At 48.8% G+C, this 22,567-nt stretch overlaps 1 protein-coding gene across 1 annotated transcript in view; it reads left to right on the top strand.

The window, feature by feature from the left end:
• The first annotated feature begins 8,748 nt into the window (after nt 1-8,748).
• The window catches only part of WDR55 (WD repeat domain 55), a 191,441-nt gene continuing 177,622 nt past the window's right edge, over nt 8,749-22,567 (top strand). Inside the window, exon 1 of the mRNA XM_085617805.1 lies at nt 8,749-9,079. Within this exon, the coding sequence (XP_085473931.1) occupies nt 8,777-9,079 (303 nt within the window). The 5' untranslated portion in view covers nt 8,749-8,776. The remainder of the gene's footprint in view (nt 9,080-22,567) is intronic.

Genomic DNA, 22,567 nt, shown 5'->3' with positions numbered 1-22,567 from the left:
AGCTGAACAAGTATTCAGTAAAAAGTGAAAAAGGGCTGCGGAGAGAGTAGTGGCTGCATGCTTTGTAAGCAGCTGCTTTATCACAGCCGCCCTGGATGCGGAGGTTCGATAATGTGGCGGTAGGGCTCCCGACCTAGAAGAGGTGCCCAGTTCCAGCCTCTCTTTTACATTACTTTGAACAAAGCTGGAGAGCAGGAGGCTACTGGAGGGACAGACGCTGTATTACTTATTTATTTTGCCGTTTTTTACAGCGCAAACTTGATCCAAAGGCAGTGGAGCGCTTTACGTGAGCGTCAGTTATATGAGGTACGGGGAGGTTAAGTGATTTGCCCAGAATCACAGGCTGTTGAGACAAGGCTGGCACTCGAACCTGGTTCACCATTAGGCCTGGGCAGAACTCTTAGAATTTCACTCTGTGGAATTCCACAGAGTTAAATAAAAATTCCATGAAATTTCGCAGGGTTCTGTAAATGGCTCATCGCACTGCCATTTTGCACCGGTGGCACGTTTTGTGCTTAAAAATCCGTGCGAACAGCAGCATGCGGTGCACAAGTGTGTGGCCATTTTTTTTTGCATGCTCCTGCCTAGCTTTTTCTCCCTGCTTCTTTTGTTTCCCTACTTTCCAACAACCCACCCAATCTGATCATCCACTTCCCATTTACTAGAGTATTTTAATAACTGCATGAACATTAGAGTTGGGTCTATATATGGAAAGGGTGAGGTGGAGTGGATGTTTTTAGGTCGAGCCTACTATGCAGCTCAATCTGGCTGGATGCAAAAGACCTATTGTGGGCTTACCAAGAACTTACAGGGGCTTACAGTCCACCTGTAGCTCATCATTGGTTGGCTTTGTTATTTCTCTCATTTGCTTTTTCTTATTCAATGTCTTTCCTTGTCCCATCCTGTCCATCTTCTCTTTGTCCTCTGTGTGATTGGCTGTCGTCTAGCCTTCCACTGCTCACTTTTAGTGAACTCCCTTTTTTCTTTTTTATTAGGTGCTTTATGAGAATGCATGTTTTTTTCTATCCCTCTCCTGTGTGTGGTTCTCCTCCCTGCCAAATACTCACCCGCCCCGCTACAGCATTCCCTGTTGCTGTGATGCTGTCTTCCTCGTGTTGCAAGCTCTCTTCATGCTTCTTCATCTGCCAAGCTCTCTAGCCCACCCTCTATGTTTATTTCTTGCTCGTGTCATTGCACCACCGATGTATTGCTCTCCTCTGGTGCTTTTTCTGGGGTAGGCAGGGGTGATCTTGCAGCACTCTAAAGTGAGGGCTGCCACCCGGTGTATGGAACTCTCAATGTCCTCCACTGATTCTTTCTCTCTGGTCTTGGTTTTGGGCCCAACAGAACCTGGTACTTTTCAGCAAAGGCCTGCCTGTTCGTACATTCATTCCGGTCCACGGTGAGCAGGGCTATGCCTTGCAAGGTTCGTCCTACATCTGTGACAGGCCCGGGCCCGGCTCTGTCATCTTCTGAGCTGAAAATAGTCAGGGTGCCGCTTTGGCAGCTCTGCAAGCCAGTGCTTTAACTTGGTTGGTCCCTATTTGCCCACCACTCACACTCACTCCTCCAGGACCACTTACCCAGGGCACATGGCACGAGCAGCGCATCCGGATTCCCCGGGCGTACAGTTCGATTTGCCTCGCCAGCTTTCGTGGTGTTGCTTAGGTGAGGAGCTTTACTTATCTTATAAAGCGTAGGGTTATTGTGGGAGCCAGGCATCCAGAGTATAAGAGGGGCACATGCATCTTGCTCGGTTTCAGCTTTGGCTCTGTCCTCTCTCATTGCATTTATTTATTCCTTTTTCAGCTCCTTTATACTGACTATGTTTTTTTTGATAATCAACTTTATTGCATTTTCATAACAAAGACAAGAATTCATCGGCAACAAATCAAACACATTAATGGGACAAAAGACACTCAAGTGAAGACGACCGTGACTCATAAGACACCTTTGAAATGGGCATGACATACCTACTTAACGGAATATGCGTATCCAACACACACAGACCCCTCAGGCGGGTCTTAAGTGGAACCACTTGCCCCATATTTTACCAAAGAGTTCGGGGCAGCCCCGGGCTGCGAAAAGGGGCTCCTCTTGGACTCCACACCAATCTACTCCTCGTCTCCACCTCCTCACAGTGGGCGGTTTAGCCTGGGACCAGAGTGCCGCTATGTCCCGCTTCGCCACCGCTACCGCTGTACCTAGGAAGCACTTGTCCGCCCGGGATCCATCAAGGCCATCAAACACCCCCAGGAGCAGGCGCAGCGGGTCGTGGGGGACCTCCCAACCCAGGGCTTTCATAAGCTCAAGTTCCAACCCCCCCCCCCCCCCACCCCCACCCCCAGAATGGCTCGAAACCGGGACACTGCCACACCATATGGTAAAAATCTTCTGGGGTGCGGCTGCAGCGCGCGCAGGCTGGAGAGGACCGCATGTGAGCGCTGTACAGGCATGCTGGAGTAAGGTATGTCACATGAAGATAGTAGAGTTGAACGAGGCGCAGCTTGGAGGAGATTGTCAGGGTCTTACGGGCCATAAGGGCGTCTCTCCAGTCTGCTTCTTCTAGGGGGGCCCAACCACCCCTCCCATCGGGCCCGGAGCCGGTCCAGGGACACGGGACCGTTATTCACCAGGGAACGGTAAATCCGAGACACCCCACCTCTGCCAAGGTTCCCCATTATTACCTGGGCCTCCAAGGGGCTAAATTCCGGAAATGCAGTGGGAGATGGAATGTGTGAGTGGAGGGCATGTCTGAGTTGTAAGTACTTGTAAAATTGGGAAGGAAGGAGGGAATGGCGTTGTTGGAGGTCAGCAAAGGATCTGATATGATCACCCACCCAGACGTCCCCCAAGAGCGAGATTCCAACAAGATCCCAACAACAAGTCTTGGAGAGATGATACCTCCCTCAACCATGCTCCGCTCCACAACGGCGTCTATCTGGTGAGTGTCTGGTCCCACTTTACATGGCGTAGTGCAGTACGCCAGGCCATTAGTACCGTCCTAGTGACGGCAGTGAGAGCTTGTGGCACTGGGCTTCCATACAGGTAAGCTTGAACCTGCGTAAGGTCCATTGATCTGAGTTCCACCCGATACGCCGGGTCGGACCAGCCGCCCACGAACCAGTCGTGGATCACAATGAGCCTCATGGCCAAGTAGTAGAGGTGTAGATTTGTGACCCCCATGCCCCCGTCGTAGGGAGGGATGCGGCAATGTGCCAGGGATAATCGCGACTTCCCGCCACCCCATAAAAATCGAGTGAAGACGCCGTCCATCTCCTGGAACCAACTGCCCGGGAGGTGGGCGGTGATATTCTGTAGGATGTACAGGAAGCGGGGGAGGACCATCATTTTGAAAAGGGCACTCCTGCCCAGGGGGTTGAGGGGGAGGGACTGCCACCTCTTGAGGTCGGCCTTGGCCCTAGCGACCAAGGGCCTGATATTCAGGGCCCATTCAAGCTCCGGGAAGAGGGCGACCCACACCCCCAAGTACTTGAACGATTGCTTGCGTAAGGGGATATTCATTTGCCAGTCAAAGCATGCCCGGGATGGATGAAGGGGGACCAGCGTGGACTTCGCTGGGTTGAGCCTGAGGCCGAAGACCTGTTCAAAGGCTGAGAGGGCGTCCAAACAGCGTGGGCCAGAATTCTCTGGGTCCGCCAAGCACAGAAGGACGTCATCGGCATACAGGGCTATCTTGTCAGTGTGGCTCGGGTCCCAGGCTCAGCCTCGGATGAAGGAGTCTTGACGGATGAGAGAGGCCAGGGGCTCCATCGCCAAAGCGAAGAGGAGCGGCGAGAGCGGGCAACCCTGTCGGGTGCCCCTCCGGATGGGGAATGTCTCAGATAACACGCCATTAATAAGGACCCGTGCCCTGGGTCTAGAGTAGAGGACCCGGAAAGGAAGGCCAAAACCCAACCTCTCCAACACCGCATCAAGGTAACTCCAGTCCACCGTGTCGAACGCCTTTTCAAAATCTATAAAAAGCAACGCCAGATACGGGGTGAGCTGATGGCGATGTGCAAGAGCGAGGTGTAGGCGGCGTATGCAATGCCGTGTGCCCTGGGCAGGCATAAAACCGCATTGATTCGGATGGACTAGGCCCTGCAGGTAGGGACGGAGCCGTTGGGCTATCACAGTGGCAAAGATTTTGACTTCTGTATTAAGGAGGGAAATAGGGCGGTATTCCGCACAGTCAAGGGAGGGCGGCTGTGTCTTTGGAATGACTACAATGGTGGCCACATCTGTCTCTGGTGGGAAGGACCCCTCATCTACCATGTGGTTGAATAAAGCTGTTAAGTGTGGGACCAATATGTCGTGGTAGGCCGCATAGTATTCTTGGGGTTACCCGTCGGGCCCGGGCGTCTTGCCGGAGTGCAGCAGTGAGATAGCACCATGCATCTCTTCCGAGGTGAAGAGAAGGTCCAACGCCTCCGAGGCCGACCGGGAGAGGCAGGGCAGGTGAGTATCAGTCCGAGCCAACCAATCTGCCAAGGAGCTCCGAGGAGGACGGGCCGCATAGAGGGCCGCATAATATCCGGCGAAGGTTCGGGCAATGGCCGGGGATGTAACATGATGGGCTCCAGTCTCAGCCCAAATCTCGGGAATAATGCGGTTGGCTTTGGGATAGGACACTAAATTGTGAAGTAGTTTGCCGTTTTTGTCGCCCCAGCCATACACACGCACCACCGAGGAGCGCCATAGCATCTTAGCAGACTCCAGTGAGATTTGACAAATCTCTTTACGGAGCAGTGCAAGTCGCCGAACTGAGTCGTCGCTGTTGCTGGCAGCCTGGGGCTCCTCCAATTGCGCCGCCTGGGCCTCCAGCTGCGCGAGTCGTGAGGTCTGTTCCTTACGCTTCACATGAACCAGGCCTCTAGCCACCCCACGTAGGTGGGCCTTACCGGCTTCCCACAATGTTCCCGGCGAGGAGACAGAACCGGGATTGGATGAGAAATAAAGCCTCCGTTCCCGCCCGAGGGCCGCGACAAATTCGGCATCCTGCAGGAACCAAGCATTCATCCGCCATGCCGCACGGGGGCCTGCAAAGGAGGTCCCAAGACGGAGGGAGACGGGGGAGTGATCGGAGATATCCCTGGGTAAAACAGTGACCCCAGACAGGAGCTGACAGTCCATGGCAGGCAGTAGGAACAGGTCGATACGGGAGTGGGTGTGGTGGGCCGCCGAAGTGTGGGTATACTGTTCCTTACGGGGGTTCCACACCCTCCAGGCATCACAGAGACCCAAGGCAGAGGACCAGTCAGATAGACATTTTGCAGAGGCCAGGCGGGAGGCTGATGGAGTACCTGTTGCATCGCGCATGGGTTGGAGTTCCGTGTTAAAGTCGCCCCTCACTACAGTCAGGCCCGGTGGGAAGGATGAAAGTATCGGCGTAAGGCAACGGAGTGTAGAAGCCATAGTGGCGGGGGGAATATATGTACACTAGAGGTTAAGGGGTTGGCCCTCGATCGTACCCGACAGGGCCACATGGCGGCCGTGTGTGTCCGTCTCAGCGCGTGCCAGGGTAAAGGGAAGCCCCCGCCGAAGCAGCACCACCACCCCCAGGAACCTCGTGTAAAACCAGAGTGCCAGACCCTGTCAAACCCGTATCTGGCAAGGAAGTTGCATTGGGAGCCCAGGAGGTGGGTTTCTTGCAGAAACAGGACGTCCGGGGCATGTCGGTGGGCGCTACGAAGGGCAGCAGCACGTTTGATACGGTCAAGTAGGCAGTTGAAATTCCAGGAGATGATGTGGAGGCCCCTACTGAAGATGGACGCCATCAGGGTGAGCGGTGCATGGATTGGTGGATGCAAGCACGAAGAAGCCCGGAACCCCTGGGAAACCACGTCGTAGGGCCTGGGGTGGTGGATGAAAGGTGTGTGATACGATGAATCTCGTGTCAGCGTCAAAGGCGGGTCGGTGAGTGTAGCTACCGAGTAGAACTAAGAACAGCGGCCCGTAGGCAGCTAAAAACAACAAACTGTTGGGAGACAATGGTCATCCCCCCCTCCCTCGCCCCCCAACTCCCCCCACCCTATACTTCGGAAAAGGAAGCATCTGTCGCACTAAAAAGAGAAAGCAAGTCAAACCAACAACTCCACAGTGAGGCTAACTGCTAATCTAAAACGGCTAGCGAAACAGGAGCATGGCAGAGATGGACCCCTCTCCATGTATCCGGATAACAGAGTCGTCAACAGTCGTCAATACAGTCAGGACAACGGTGTTATCAGAACTATAAGCAAAACCTGAACTTAAGGTGGAGAGTAAGTCTCCAGACTCGAGGCAGCATGAAGCAGAACCACCCGCTGCGGGAACCTCGGGGACAATCTTGTTGTAGAAGCCATCTAAAGGCGAGATACAGAGTCCCACAGTTCCAGCCACGTGGCCGCGCTCAAGTGTTCTCCTCTTTGCCGGAGCTATGGATCTCAGGGCTCCGGGACAGGTCAGAGTCCAACAAGACATGTCGCAGGATTTCAGAGGAGCCAGGGAGACAACTCGAGTTAGTCAGTGAGATAGCCGGGCTGGGGTAGGTGGACCCCCGAGCCGGAACCTGGTGGTGGAGGACGCGCCCGGCGATCGAGAGTCTGCCCTCCGACGGTCAATTTTCTTGCGGGACCTGGTCCGTCGTCTTTGGGGTCTAGGGAGGGCTGGATGTGGCTGCGTGGGGTCCCGCTGGGCGAGGGAGGGAGCCGGGCTCGTCTGGAGGGGCCGCTCCTCCAAGAGCCAGGTCCAGGCCTCCTGGGGACTGTCAAAGAAGAAAGTCTTATCCCAGAAAATGACCTTGAGCCGGGCCAGGAAGGGAAGACCGTAGCGGAGACCCATGGCGCGGAGCTTCTGTTTGACTTCGTCGTAGGATCGGCGCTGAGTCTGTACCCCCCTTGGAGTAGTCTGGGAAGACCATGATTTTAGTATTTTGAAACTGTAGTGGACCATGTGTTCTGGCCGCCCTGAGGATAGCGTCTCTGTCCCGGAAGTTAAAGACCCTCAAGATGATGGGACGGGCGGGGGCTCCAGGTGTTGGCTTGGGGGTCAAGGAGCGATGGGCCCGCTCAACAGCAAACCAGGGCGAGAGGCCCTCCTTGGGCATCCAGGAGCGCACCCAAGTCTCCACGAAGGTGTCGGCATGGCCCTACTCCACCCCCTCGGGAAATCCCAAAAGGCGCAGGTTATTCCTCTGTGATCTGTTTTCAGCATCCTCCGCCCTTCGGTGGAGCTCCGAGGTCTGGGTCTGGAGGCGGGCCACCTGGAACTTAAGTTGGTCAATGTCGTCTTCTGTAGTGGAAATGCGGGATTCCGCCTCCGCGATGCGTGCTGTAGCGTTGGGCAGGTCTTGACGGATAGGAGCCACATCCACCCTCACTTCGCCAATCTTGCTCTCCACGGATGCCTGCGACGTGCTTATCGCCTGAAGGATGGTGGAGAGATCGCCCCCGGGAGCTCCCGGCGCGGCTGGTGCTCCCCCGCCAAGATCCCGATCCGCCGTGGTGAACTGGTCCATCTTAGTTTGAGTGGCGGGGACAGGGTTCTGTGGGGCGCGAGGTCTGGCCATCGCCTCCAAGGTACAGAGCGGTCCGGTACCGGCAAAGAAATGCCGCAGGTCCTCCGGGGGAGAGGGGAAGGGGGGGCTCGGCCAAGACCCAGGCCGTCAATGCTCCGGTCAGTGGCGCCGGTGACCGCAGGGAGGGCGGCCAGGCCGGTGTAGGCGGCCGTTACAACAGCATGCTCCCAGCGCGGACCCCCACCGGGAAGGAAGTGGGGGTTGGAGGTGCCGGCGCTGCACCACCACGCTGCCACTCGACGCAGTGGCCGATCCCCACCCCCAGACCCCACTCGCCGGAGCAGACACCGCTGGTGTGGAAGGAGCTCCACAAGGCCTCAGGTCCACGCGTTTCGATGCAGGCAGGTGGGCCGCCGCAACCCGCAGGAGCAGGCCCGGGACAAACCAGGCAACCTCGGCCGGGATGGTGCCCCTCGGGGCTCCAAGCAGCCTACGAGGCAGGCCCAGGACCACCTGGGGAAGGAAAGTAGTGGGAGATTAACGGAGAGGGGCGTGGGGCACTAGGTCGCTGCACGTCCGCCACCCGATGTGATGGCCGAACGCCCACCTCTGGGCCCCTTCGTCAACGATGATGGGAACAAGGGGCACCTCCACCAGGGGCCCCCAGCAGGAGGCCGGTCCCACCTCTGAACACAGACGGGCCCAGGCAATCCCCATGCCCACCCCGGTCCCCAATCCAGCGGCCAGGGTCCAGCTCTCACCAGGTCACCAGACTCTTCGCCGAAGAGAGCAGGGCCTTGTCCAGGAAGAAGCCCCCCGCCCTTACACACCAGGTCCAGCCAGCCTGAGGCCGCTCGTACCCCCCTGAGCAGCCAATGGGGGTTGGACCTCTCAGGTGGATGTCCGTGGGGGCAGGGAGGCCCAGCCGAAGCCAGCAAAAGACTCGCCCAGCAACACGATCCCTCACCAGGAAGCAGGGGATCCCACGCTGTGGCAGATCAGAGGCCCAGCGGGGGCCCAGGGAGCCTCCGAGCCCGCCCCCCTTTAATGCACCGCCGCCCGATCCCGACGGCCAAGTCAGGCAGTATGGGGGGAAACTGGGCCAGTCTGGCACTCCGCCCGGGACTAGGCTGCAGCAGTGCCCAAGGCCGTCAGGGCGGGGCAGGCCGCTGACAGAGTGACGGGCCGCCCTCAGCCCTCCGCTCCTCCCACCGTCAGCATCGGTGAGATGACTGTGTCCCTGCTGCGGGAGATAGAACTCCGCCGCAACTCACCGCAATGCAGGGCAGCAGGCCCGATCCCCTTCAGCTTCTGCGGCGGGTCCCGCCTCACGGCCCCGGGTCCGCCACCGCACCACGTCCCTTCCAAAATGCGGCAGCACCAGCTCTCAGGAGTACACCCAACACATGGACAGGAGTGGCGAAGGGAAGATCACCGGCCTCCAAGATCCGCAGCCCCGGTCCGGGCCGCCAACGGGTCCGCCATTTCTTGCGCATGGCCGCGGCAGGGGAGTTGAAACAGGTCAGCCAAGACGTTAAAGGATCCCGAAACCGGCCCAAAGTGAAGGAGAGATGCCAGCAGGTCGGTATCGGGAAGAGTTACAGGTGGATGGTGGCTGTTGGCGTCGGGTGTAGGGCGGATGACGGAGGGGGTCCAGAGCACTCTTAGAGTGCAACCGCCATCTTGATGCCCAAGCCCCGCCTCTATACTGACTATGTTAAATGGTTTCTCCAATGTAGCCTTTTCTTTCCTTGTCACTTGAAAAGCTACATTGTATTATCTAAACACTGCTGTTGCTTATATTAATTCCTTCTTGTTGTTTTATGTGTTCCTTCACTCTGTTTAACTTAAACTGCATCATCAATGTGGATTTTTTTTTGTCACTGGCAAAATGACCTTAGTATGACCAAAACAGCCAAGACATACTTCGTTTTAAGGCAGGGATTTGTCAAATAAACCCACTAGTATACATTATTTATGCTCAGATGAATATAAAAGAAACATAAAATGATGGGTGCAATGCCTTAGTCTCAGCCACTGTTAATTCTTCTACGACGCATTACAACCAATCGCTTTTTGCTCTCTGCGCCCCTAAAGAAAGGGACTACCCACATGGCAAACCAGTGTGGGGTTTTTGGTGTTCCCATTCAGAAGGGACAGTTCTGACTGGAGTGGGCACTCAAGACTGGATGACAACAAGCTAAAGTGAGTTGGAGCTATTTAATTCTGCCTGGTGGCATGAAAAAAGCACCCAAAATACCATGGTAACAACCTCTTATAAGTCCACCAATACCCTCATAAAAGACATGCGGCACTCTCCCAAAATAGACAAATCTCAATTGAAGTCGACAATGACACTGTGTCCTGTCGATTTCCCTGCCATAGTGACTCAGAGCTGCAAGCCCTGGTGACCAAAAGTTATACCCGCAAAGATATGGCAGCTCTATGCACAAACATGGCAAACAGGCTATAAAGATAAAAGATATTTGTAACCAACTAAGGAACCTTGCTGATACACTTGAAAACCTCAATACCCGTTCCTGGTGGAACAGTATCCAGACTCACGGCATAAGTGGCGATGGCACCAACTCAGATTAAGAGGCTCACACACAGACGCTCATCGGACATCTTCAACTACCAGAGAAGAATGCAATCTGCCTGAACCTAACCCACCAGGTACTCTCCAATTTCCAACAGCGGGAAAACCTGGTGCTGGACATGTAAATGCAAGTCCACCAGTTTAGAAAGAAAGAAGACATGGCACCACATAAACAACTTTTAGAGGAGACACCATTATCCTCTACAAAGATGTGCTGCCTGTCACCTTGGTAAAAAGACAAAACTTCGAAGAGCTACAGGTTTTCTACACCACAAGAAGATGTTGAGACGGCGAGCCCCACAACTAGCAAAGTGTAGCTTTTAGTCGCTCCACAGTCCGGAGTGGAGAGGCTGCATGGTGGTCCCTGAGTACACTATAGGACTGGGGAAATCACTTGTCCAGCCGGCCAGTTCTTGCGGGGCGTGAGAGAGGGTAGGAGAGGCATCCGAACCCCCATCTTCATGCTTCCTCAATGCGTGATATCATCGGGGGCACCACAACGGAGCTTAAAAAGCCACATGACTGAAGGAGCAGCCTCTTTGTTCTTCGTCCACGCAACTCAACTGATCACACAGCCAGAATCCTCTGCTGTGGCTGGGGGCCACTTTGTGAAACACCTACCCACCTACACCTGGAGCAAGGGTTGGAAATATATGCAGAAGAGAATGGGAGAACCCAAGAATTTCGACTACTTTGCTGGTTTGTCCCCTTGATAGGGTAATGAGTATATGGGCACCCGGCTGGCTGAAGGGGGAACTGACCTGCTGGTGGTCCTGAACCTTTCAGCCCTACTCTGAGTTGCCAGTGATTTATTATTGATGGGGGCTTCACTTGTAGGCTGGTTAGGCCAGATGTGCCTTAGAAGGGATATGCATTATGCAGTTCCCTGGTTTTGTGTTCATTTGTATTAATTTGTATGTCATTATTTCATCCATCACATAGACAAGGTTAGAACTTGTACAAATAAATGTTGATGGTGATATTTGCCACTGACCCTTGGTGGGGAATGGAAATTGTTGGCACCAGGTGCCTGCCCCTGCGGGGGATGTAAATAGAAGATTATTTGCTAACTGCAATGCGACTCTTGCCAGGGGCATGCAACTGGGGGAGTTGATCGTCAATATTGATCTGTTTACCGCTGCGGAATCATGTCAGAATGTATTTTGAAAGTGTCACTTGCTGTACAATCTCTACCTTGCTTCTTCTTATCACTGGTGTTTGGAACTGCCTTCCATTCCTTGATTGAATGTTAAGTGATTGAATAGCTACGTCTTGATAAGACCAACACCTGGGTGTCTACCTCCTCTTTCTCGTTACACGATGGAGGGGTAGCTATGTGATTTTACTGGCCTGGTTGGCCTAGTGATTTGTACGTTGTGAGCACACTACGTGCAAGTTGGATTTCCCGTTCAAACTGGTCTTTTCTTTTCAAGGCAAACTATATTCCATCTGATCACCAGGTGAGGCAAAGACCATCCACAACATCTAATCACAGCCAAACAAAGACAAGCATTTGCAATGCAATAGGTCTCGCATTTACGGGAGTTTGAGCTATTGGCATTGTAAATGACAATGCCTTTTATTTATGTTTTGGTTTTTAAAACATAAAATAAAAGGCATTGTCATTTACAATGCCAATAGCTTCCTCGCGTAAATGCGATAACTGTTGCATTTTCAATGCTTGTTAGATGAGCTTCAAAGACTTTCGTATGGAAGCATTAAAAGAAAACCTCTCATAACTGTACCAACAAATAGGTCCTTTTTCTCACCAGGCACATGGCATGCATGATTAGAAGCTGTGTAGAAATAGCGCTTCGCGGTACTGTGGTAAACACTAATGTACTGGAATCTTTATTTGAATCCCTTTCGGAGCAGTCAGTAAAAGTGGCAAATATAATTGAAAAATTGAGCAGTTAACATGCACCTTTTGGTTTCACTTTTCCAAAATTATCCTACATAAAATCCTACTGAGCAATGTGCTGGGGGTTACTCACTTGGTGCACATGGGGTCTAAGTTTATACTTTTTGACAGGGCTGTTTTAAATTACCAGTCCGACCCTGGACGTGTTCCAGAGTCGAGTCAATGAAAAAGAAGTGGTCCAAATGCTACGTTCAGAAGGGGGAGGGTGTGGCTTAACGGCCAGTGCAGCCGACTTGGGCGCTGAGAGATCCGGGTTTAAGTCTCGTCGTGTGCTCAACATCCTGTGATTCTGGGCAATTCACTTCCCCCTGCCTACGGACAGCGCCTACAGACCCTCACGGGTTATTAGCGGCGCTATACAAATCTAAGTATTATATTATAGTATAATTATTAAGAAGAGAAAGAGGCAGCCAAAAGACGAGGATCAAATGTCCAAGCAAAATGGAAAAAGTGGCCTAGAAGGAGACTAGATAAGAGGGGAGGGGAGGAGTGGCTCGAACGCTACTCTTAAAAGCTGATGAAACACAACTAGTAGAAATGGACAAAGTATTGAGGAACTATATGCAGCCGTTCCAGGCGTTCTGAATTTCCGGTACCAACGGGAATCTCTGTACGCAATTACGAGTTTGCAGACCAAGAATTACTTGGCATAGTTCTGCATGGAAAGCTGCATGTTTAAAGCTACAGATCACATTTTCAATGAAACTGCACTACAGCAACAGCACTGGCCCTGATATAATATTAATGGCCGCCGAGCAGCACGGTAGCAGCAGAAAGCCTTTTAGGCTCTTACGCAACACGTAGCTAAATTAATTATTTGCAGGGAAAGGATCCCATACTCCCGGCAGCCTCCGAGGGATCAGTGAGAGGAGGACTGCGGAGACGCTCATTAGCGACCCTCAAATGTCAGACACCGGGAGGAAAGAAGAGGCCTGACAGGGAAGGAGACACAGCGATCTGGAAAGGAGGGGGCGCGAGAAAGACAGGGAGAGCGAGGTACAATGATGGAAGAGGTGGCAACGGAGCGGGCACAAAGAGGGGAGAGGGCGCGAGGTGGACGGGGACTGCAGGTTAGACAGGGACAGCGAAGTACAATGATGGAAGAGGTGGCAACGCGAGAAAGGGAGCGGGCACAAAGAGGGGAGAGGGCGCGAGGTAGACGGGGACCACAGGTTAGGGATAGGAAATGATGGAAGGCTCGTGAGAGAGAGCAGGATAGAATGGGGAGAGCGGGAGAGACAAAGAGCAGTAAATTCAGACATAAGCGCAGAGAGAGCAGTAAATACAGACATAAGCGAAGAGAGAGAGAGCAGTAAATACAGACATAAGCGAAAGGGAATGGGGTCGTAACTGAGACAGAGGCCTAGGAAAAGGAGGGGAGCCAGGTAGAGAACAAATGCGTATTACGAAGAAAACAAGACAAGCCCGGCTTCTAAAGTGCTCTGGACGCGAGCGGGCACCCGCCGCGCAAAAGTGAAAGCAAATTTGTCACGGCGAGACGCGGCGGAGCGTGGCGTGCGCGCTTGGTGGGGGCGGGGGAGCGCATTCCAGGCGGGGAACGGACCCTTTGAAGTATGATGCCGAGGGCACCAGTGGGCTGAAGCTCTTCCCCAAACGGATTGCATGGCGGCACGATGCACGTGATTGTGCGCGTGCTCGCCATGCAATCCACTTATGGGAGCACTTTGAAATGCCCCTCTTACTAGAGTCTCGCATAGCGATTGCATAAACGCAATAGCTAGGCGAGACCTAAAAAACGACAGAGGGGTCACAGGTGACTGAACTAAGAGGAGAATGATGGACATGGAGGGCCATCGGAGAGCGAACAGTGGAGGAACTCAGTCATCTGGGCATAAAGGTGGAAAAGGAAGAGCTCGAAAAGGTGAATGTGAGATCCAAATGAAAAAAGTGTATGCCTCTGAACTGCTGATCACCCAATGCTATCATAGTGACCCCTATGGAAAGTCATCCCGTGGTGTACACCACTCCGTTGTACCTTGCTGGTGCCCATCAACCCAGTCATTCCCGTCCGCACATCACCCAGGGCTGCACTGCTGCACATCTCCATGGTGGGTGGATTTAGGAGGTGCTAGCTATCTTGTCGGGGACAACAATAGCTGTTCAGCAGGCAGCAGACAAATACCATAATCAGTGGCATCACATGCAGTCATCGCAGGAAGTCGCAACACAAGAAGTAGTACCATGGAAAGCTGGTACTAATGCATGCAAAACAAATATAAAAATTGCTAATATAACCTCAAAATAAATACAAATGCCTAAATATATTTTCTGATAAAAGATTATACTTTATCTACAATTTTAATGAATGATTACATTTACTCCTAACGCCCAGCAAGCAGCAGTTGACTTTGTGTGGTGTGTGATAGAAGTGTACATTATACATATTCACTCTAATGTCATTGCACTAGGTAGTGCCATTGTGTAAAAATACTGGGTCACATTTATGGCCAATTCACACAGTGCAGCACAGCAAGTCTGGGTGACAGGGAAAGGGAAGAAATGTGTCGTATTTAAGTCAATATGGCACATTCCTGCCTTTTCCTTGGCACTGGCACCCTTTTGAATGCCTAGCGCCTACCCATGCACTCTTGCATCATGGTGCCAGGGTGCCTGCGTTGTAATGTGGATTGTTTATGTGCAGGATGGTTTCCCGTCCTGCACAAAAACAATCCCCTGAGACGTTTGCCTCTTTCTATGTGTGCTGGAAAGAGGAAAAAGGAGGAGAAATAAAGATATTTCTACTTGTTACGCCTCACCTGGAGAGGCGTAGGGTTTTGGCGCATTCCCAGGTCTACCACTTGTGCTAAATCTGGGAATGTGTCAAAATCCACGTATGTTGAGTGGGAACACCTACGCAATTCCCATGGAAATGCCTCTCTGGCGCAGAGTAATGCGATTTGCAATAGCGATTTGCAATGTCGTACATTACTCAAGATTTATGAAGCCATTCAGGGCCATGCAAGGTGGCCTTGCATGGCTTCATAAAATCTCAGTCTGAATTTCCGTTGCTCTTGCACCACGTTACTTGTTGCGAGAGTGACCCAAAGGGGCTCGTAAATATGGCCCCTAGCTGCTGCGATGGGCCATACCCAAAGCTCCAAATAAAATAATTAAATTTGACAATTTGAAAGTGAGATCCAAACTTCTGATTGTAGTTTGTTTGCAAAAAGTTGAAAAAACCAAAACATAAACAGTTGTTTAGGGGAATGAACTTTCGTTCGACTACAGAAAGCTCTGTATACCAAGCGAGGCACTTCCCAGGCAATTGAAATGTATGTTTAATATCCAAGGTTACAATTATGGAGTAAACTCCCTCAGACAACATTAATGCATACTAATGCTATTTATGAGACGTGTGTTGCTTGATGTTTTGGAAATATTAATTTAAAGTGTTCTTTAAAAAGGTACAGTACTATGATTTAATGTTGATATTGATCCTCATAGTTTACAGTGAGCCTTTATTTAACTTTATTTTTTTTAAATGCAAAAAATGTCCATCCACTCATGCCTGCTCGTTTCCCTGCGATGGTCTCACACAACCACCCTCAAGTGGCATTTTACACATCACGTTTGTATTAAGAACTGTGCATCATCAATTGTCTAAAGAAGCTTACAAGGAATACAGGGAAAATATGAAAAGAAATCACTGCTTCAGCCTTTACAAAGGAACATATTTAAAACAATATGGATACAGAGCCTGTGTTTATAGCACAGATTGTCACTGAAAGTTTAGAAGGCAGAAACATTAAACAGAGCTTCAGGCAAAACAAAATACTTTTCACTGTCAAAGGGAGTAAAACTCCACCGCAAAAGCACTTCTCAAGGAGCCCCTTCACCCCAAAACCGCGGTACAAATTGCATTTCCCACACTTACTTCAGGTGATATAGCACCTGAACTTTGTGGCTAAAAGCGCAGCACCAGCATGTTAATGCTCCAATAGACTATTACTGAAATCTAGAATAGCGGGAAAAACAAACAACTTTTTCCTTGCGAGAAATATGAGGTTGTTGCCTTTCTATCTGGTGATCTAATGTCCTTTTGGGTGGCAAGCCTTCTAAAAAATTTATTAACCTGCTAATTTGTAAAAGGTAATGCCTTTGTTCTCTTGTTAAGTTGTTATCAGGTTTGTTCACAGGGCACACTAACGCCACTGATATACCAGTCAACAGTTCAGAGAGGGCAGTCTCCTCTTAATACGCTGGCAAAAAGACAGCCTTTATTATGTGCTTTCCTTGTATCACTTTCAGACATAAAACATCACTTTCATCATTCTTTTTCAAGGACTCCTAGGAAGAGGATTCCTAAAAGTGGGAGTAGGCAAAGGAGGTGTGGGATAGTGACAAAGGGTAGGTAATCACCCAACGTGGTGTATGGCACCTACTGTGGCCTCTAGTCATCTGTTGATAAGTGGGCGCTGTGTATATTTTCTACTCTTTTCATGGGGTCACAGAGAACAGTCATGCATGTGTTCCAAAAAGCAGACGAATGAATGACAACATTTCTTCTCTCATTTCTCTGTACTCCTACTCACATTCACCCCACTATCCTACTCCAGCCACACCTATGACAACGTGTCCTCTTCTCCAGCTCCTCTCCCTTCACTTATCTCTCACTTCTCTCAAACCGCACCTTTTTTCACGGTGTCCAAAGCTAAGAACAATTCCATAATTACAGAAGATTGACTGAGCAGATTTAAAAGTATTGGATCTACTTCTGCGACTAATGGAAAATCCGAATCCTCAATGGGATGCGTCATGTTCAAAAAGTGTGGGGTAGTGTTCTTTTCCATCTTCTTTCATTCTTGCTAAAGGGCAACCATAACAAATGGAATCAAATGCTGTGATGTAGAAAATTACATTAGGAACTGCAAATATAGAGCAGAACAAGTGGAAGGAGTTCGCTCCAGGTGTGCTGGAAGGCCGAGTTTTTATATTCGATAAATAAACACAGGATCTAAACTCAACAAATCCTGAAGTGGGATATTCTGTCAAGCCAGCACCTAACTCTCAGCTCTACAGTGTCTGTCAGGGGAGGCCTCAGGTTCTATTTCTACTAAATGAGTGCTTACCCTCTGTAGTGTCTCAAACTCATCACCAAAAAATGTCAGTCTTGGATGTCCCAGAACTTGTTGGTTTTATATCCTGAAAAAAAATGAATTTTTCTCTCTCCAGAGGTCAATGAATATTAGAAGCAAATCAACTTGTCTGAACTGCAATCAACTGCTCCCCCTACGCCTCTTGGTGAAGTGACGTCTATACATATATAGCTAGACAACCAGCTTAACATGGCATCTTAAGTGGCACATACATCGTCAGCTGCCAGAGCCCCTCTATACTCCTTCAAGAAATGAAAGTCATTCCTTCGACCTTCAGACTTCACTCTGGCAGTTCTTTCCCTTGTGATCTCATTTATTGTGTTGCAGGGTGGTTTTTTACACCACCTTCATTTGAGCACGGGTGCTCTATCTAAAATAAGGAAACACATGTGAGATTTAGGAACTGAGTCAGAGTGGTAAAACAGCATTGTCTAATCTAAAAGATAAGTTTCAGAGACACCTTCCTAGATGAAAAAGTAAATCATGCAATTTTGTAAGTTTAAAAATCACGACACTGCATAAGCGAGAGACAAAGACAATATCAAAATACAATAAGCATTATAGCCTCAGCCAAAGATGCTAGAGAACATGGCTGAGGGAGACCACACATGCGCCATGACCCATGGGGTCACTTGTGTGAGGTAGTCTGTCGAATGGACTGAAGAGCAGATCATTTATACACTTTTAATGAGGAACCATTGACCACAGAATCACAACATTATCAGGTTCTTTGACCGCAGAACATGACGCACTTTGGTCACTTCTCAGAAATATTAGGAAAAAAGAAGTTACACTACATTACAAAAGTTTACCAAATGAAATTGAGCATTTATCGAAAATGATTTGTGTCACTTCTCAGAAACATTTTATAAGAAAGCAGAAGAATACAAAATGTGGAAAGTCCAAGTTGGCCCAGTTGGCCCCCACGCCTTAGTCTTGGCCAATGTTGTTCTTCTAAATGACAGACACATCCTGCTCTTGCTACATCTTGATGTTCAGAAAGATGTATATCTGAGTATACAGGAGGGCAGGGGGCCTACTGCCTCCTAGATGCTCAATGCAGTTTGGACAATTTTAACACAACCCTGTCTGTGGACTGGCAGGGACAATTGAGACTCTTATGCTTCAGATGTAGACATAATGGGCCTGGGGCACAATATGGTAAAACCTAGACCCTGCTTTATCCCTCCTCTTGTTCATTCTTGAACAAAATTCTTACAGCATACTTTGCTGGCCCTCCTTCTAGTTGATGTATCCCAGGGGTGTCATTCACATTGGAACATTGGCATATTTGGGACATTTGTTCTCCTGCGTCTTCCTTAACTCTATATACTCTCCTTCAGGTATGTCAATGAGGGATGTATATGGTGTCTGTGTAGGTTAGGTGGATCCATATTTAAATCCTATCTCAGTTGGCATCTACTAGTGGTGAGTTGGGGGCTACCGACCTGGCACTGAGTAATGGTAGCAGGCTGCATAGAATGTAGTCCTGTCGTTGTGACTTCTACTACTTCTATATGTGCTAAGTTATCCTCATTCCCTATTCTATCCGTTTTCCTATATATATATATGCTTTCTGAATGTTCCCTATTCCTACATAATTCATACCTACTAATTTACTATCAGTATTTCTTGCAAAATGACACAACAACTGCGTGGCACAACAGAGGAGCAACAGTAAAAACTTTCAGAATGGCAGACAGCCATGAAGGTATCCAGTCAATGTTCAACCAATCAGTGGCTGTGTCTGCTATGGCACCTCCTCCAGCAATCATTTTCTTTTCTATGTTGTTCACGTCCTCAATGGCCTTTGTTATGAAGCCATTTTCTTCATCGTTGGCAATGTGCAGCACAGACTCCCTATCCAAAGGCATACCCTTCTCTTGATATTTTTCGAAGATATCTGGATCCTGTTCAATAGGCGGAACTCCTGTGATATGTCTTTTAATGCTGTACACCCATAGTACTCAGCTTACTGCAAATGTCGGTGGAGCAAGGTAACACCAGGGATGGGCATGGATGTGGGAGATATTTGCTGCTGCAACGATCAGGGAGACTTTGTGCATTGTTCTATTGAGCACAGACTGCTCCTTCGAGGAGGCTGTTAGAGAGAGAGACGTTCTCCGCAGGCCCAGTAGAAGTCCATTAGGCTCCTCTATAACGAGAGGGCTAACAAAAGCCACTGTGGAGATATTGGAAGCAGTTTTAGTGACAGTTAGACTAGTTTCTGAAACAAAGAAATTTGATCATATTACCCCAATTCTAAACGAATTACACTGGTGTCTTTTGGAAGAAAAAAAATGCTTTAAAGTTGCATGTATTATCCACAAAGTCCCAGTTGAAAAATAGCCAAAATATCTTAATGGCTAACAAACAAAAAAATCTTTGATGGCAAGAGAGGTCTAAGAAGTAAAAAATCATTTTGCTTAAAAGGCAAGAAGTTCCTAAAACATTGGACTGCAAATCAGCCTTTGACCGGAGCACTCTAACCCCCTGGAATGCTTTGCCAGAAGAAATGAGATGTGCTAGGGAACTTCTAGCTTTCCGACAAATACTGATGACACATCGTTATCAACACTGCCTAAATCCATAGTCTCTATTAATCTCTTTCTACATCCTCCTTTGCCCCTTTTTGCTTGTCTAACCACTTCTTTTTCTTTCTACTATTTCAGTACTTTATTCCCCCTCAACTATTTTCCCCTTCCCCCTCTCCTTATGTTCCCGATTGATCATTTTATGACTCCTTTCTGGAACTTCTATTTTTTTTTTATAATTGTACGTTCTATATTATCATCACATTAATTGTTTATCTTACCTTCTTATCCCTACTCCTCTCTCACTTGTCTGACTTTTGCTCTTCAGGTACTACCTTTATCTCCTCCCACTTTTTTTCTGTACTCTGAGAATAACTTTCTCTACTGTTGAAACTCTTTAGAATCTAATCCTGCACCTCTCTCGTTAACACATTTCTGGTTTGTATTGAGTTCTTATTTTGCATTTGTTGTTTGGACTGATTGTCCAAGTTCCCCTCTCTATTGTGATATTCAAAGTTACTTGTATAAGAGTGAGGATTCCTTTTAGCTAATTGCAGAGAGTATGGGTTATCTTCGTTGATGTGCTCTATTTACATCAGACAGGCAATGGGAAATTAAAAACAAGAGATATGTGTCCTTATCAGGGCAAGTGGTAGATTTCTGGTCTTTGCCAATAGGAGATGTCTTCTTGTTTGTTTTGTCTTAGGTTCCACAGACATCCAAGGAAGCCATGATTACTGTTACTCAGAAATTAATTAGGAATGTATCAGAAGAAATTAACTTTATGAATACAGGAGGGAGATAAAAGGAGAAAGGAAGGGGAAAGAACATTCCCTTTCACTGTATTGTTATCTTAAGGTTCTAATCACCGTGCAGTTTTTTTTTAGCTGAATCGTTCTATTGGGTGCTGCTCCTGACCTCTCTTCCAGCTTATCTGCATCTCTCTTTCAGTTGTCTGCATTCCTCTCTTCTTCCTACCACGCAGTTGCTACTATATATCTGTTGGGCATATCAGAGCCTTTCACACCATTCCTCCTATCTCCATGGTGTGCTCTCACATTGCATCACTTTCACCTGAATCAGAAGTGGCATGTCAGTATCGTGTGTCTCACCTAAGTACCTGGGGAATTATTTACAAGCCCCTTGCACCACCCCTATGTCACTTTACCCATGTTAAAAATGACACAAAATTGGCGCAAGGGGCTTGTAAATAAGCCCCCTGATGTTTTCCAGAAGGCAATGAGATCCTGGGCTTTCCCGTGTCCATAGAGGTAGCTGAATGGTGCATACAACCAGTGGTGGGAGTAAGTAGATTGAGGCCACAGGCAGTTTCCTGCCACAGAGGAATTCTGACATTTAATCTAATGCAATATAGGCAGGGCCACTGGAATTATGTGAATGTGAGGCATAACTATAGTTTTGATGCATTCGTCACATAATCCATCACCTGCTGCATAATCTGCAGATTTTAACAAAATTAATGTGTTTCTAGCTCAAACAGTTCAAAAGTTACTAAAAACGCAAAAGGCATGTGTTACTGCACAGTGGAAGGCCTTTTGCAAAGGTTGACTGGTCACCTTTCTGTTGCCTGTTGCTACATTTGGGTATGAAACTGCTAACAAGGGATAAATAACAAAAACCTTCCTAGTTACTTATGATTTGCTTCTTTGAAGGGGCAATATTCTCATGGAATTGGTTGCATGTTTTGTGCTGCTGAAAAGTGATCAAAACTAATAAATCTAAATTAAAGCCCTGCAAAATGCCACAAAAAATGAAATTGTGTACCCCAAAATATGTTTGTTTGTGATGGTAAATTTACAAATACATGGACAATATCTTGGGGGATCTGTATAAGGCTACAGTATGTAGTGTAGAAATAGGACCCATGGCATATTAGCTGTGGCCTGCAACACATATTGTGCCATACAGTGGTGTGACCAGGAAAACATGGCTTCAGGCCTACCACTGTAGCTTGACTGGTGCAGTGTAAAACCTGCAGTACAACCTGTTGCAATAACCCTTTTTGACAGGTGAAAACCTCCCTTTTCAATATTAACAAGTCACCTCTATGTAGGCCTTGTAGCCCACAAGGCAGGGTGCATTGTTTTAAAATGTGGGACATGGAAAAAAATGAATGTTAACATTTCCCTACAGTGACAAGACCTTAAATGCTTTTTACACAGAGGCAGGCCTAAGTGTCCTACATAAAAAATCAGAGTACCGACTAAAATATTATGTCTGCTATCTCTGGTATTGGCCCAGCTAGACAAATAATTCAACCACTATTTTTTAATCGTTATTAAAAGTCCAATTCAATGGTGAACTTGGATTTCTAATAAATATTAAAGAAAGGTAACTTTTAAAAAGTTATCATTTCCTGCCTTAAGTTCCTAAGGGCTGATTTGCATTAGCTCTCCAGTTCTACCAGCTTGTACTTGGCCTGAACAAGGTGTGAATGGGGTGTAAAATTCCTTCCAGGAGCTACGCAATAGGTCACTGTGTTGAAAGATCGGCCTGACTAGGCAGGGATACCTCTTTTGAGCTCTGCAGAAGGATGGGGTCTGTGCCCCTCTTGTTGATACCACAGTGTCAAATACTCCATGACAGATCTGTCTTGGGCACATCTTACACTTCTGCACCCTCTAAGGGGAGTAAACAGGATACCAGGACAAATCTTGTGTGTCCCCCGTCTCATTGCTGAAGGACCCTGCTTTTGTCCTGCCAGACTTCTGTCTCCTGGTTTAATGTGGGTACAGGACCTGCTTCAAACGTGATTTCAGTGTCAGTTGTAGATGGACACTGGTAATTTCTATAGTTCACTCCCGTTCGCACCCCTAGCCTTCAGAGCCCAAGTTTACTATGACTGAAGACTTTAGCCAGCTTAGATTTGCCCTGACA

The sequence above is a fragment of the Triturus cristatus genome, chromosome 7 (genome assembly GCF_964204655.1).
Source record: "Triturus cristatus chromosome 7, aTriCri1.1, whole genome shotgun sequence".
In the NCBI taxonomy this organism is placed as follows: domain Eukaryota; kingdom Metazoa; phylum Chordata; class Amphibia; order Caudata; family Salamandridae; genus Triturus; species Triturus cristatus.
Note: the sequence above shows the minus strand (reverse complement) of the source record. Positions and strands in the feature narration are given on the sequence as shown.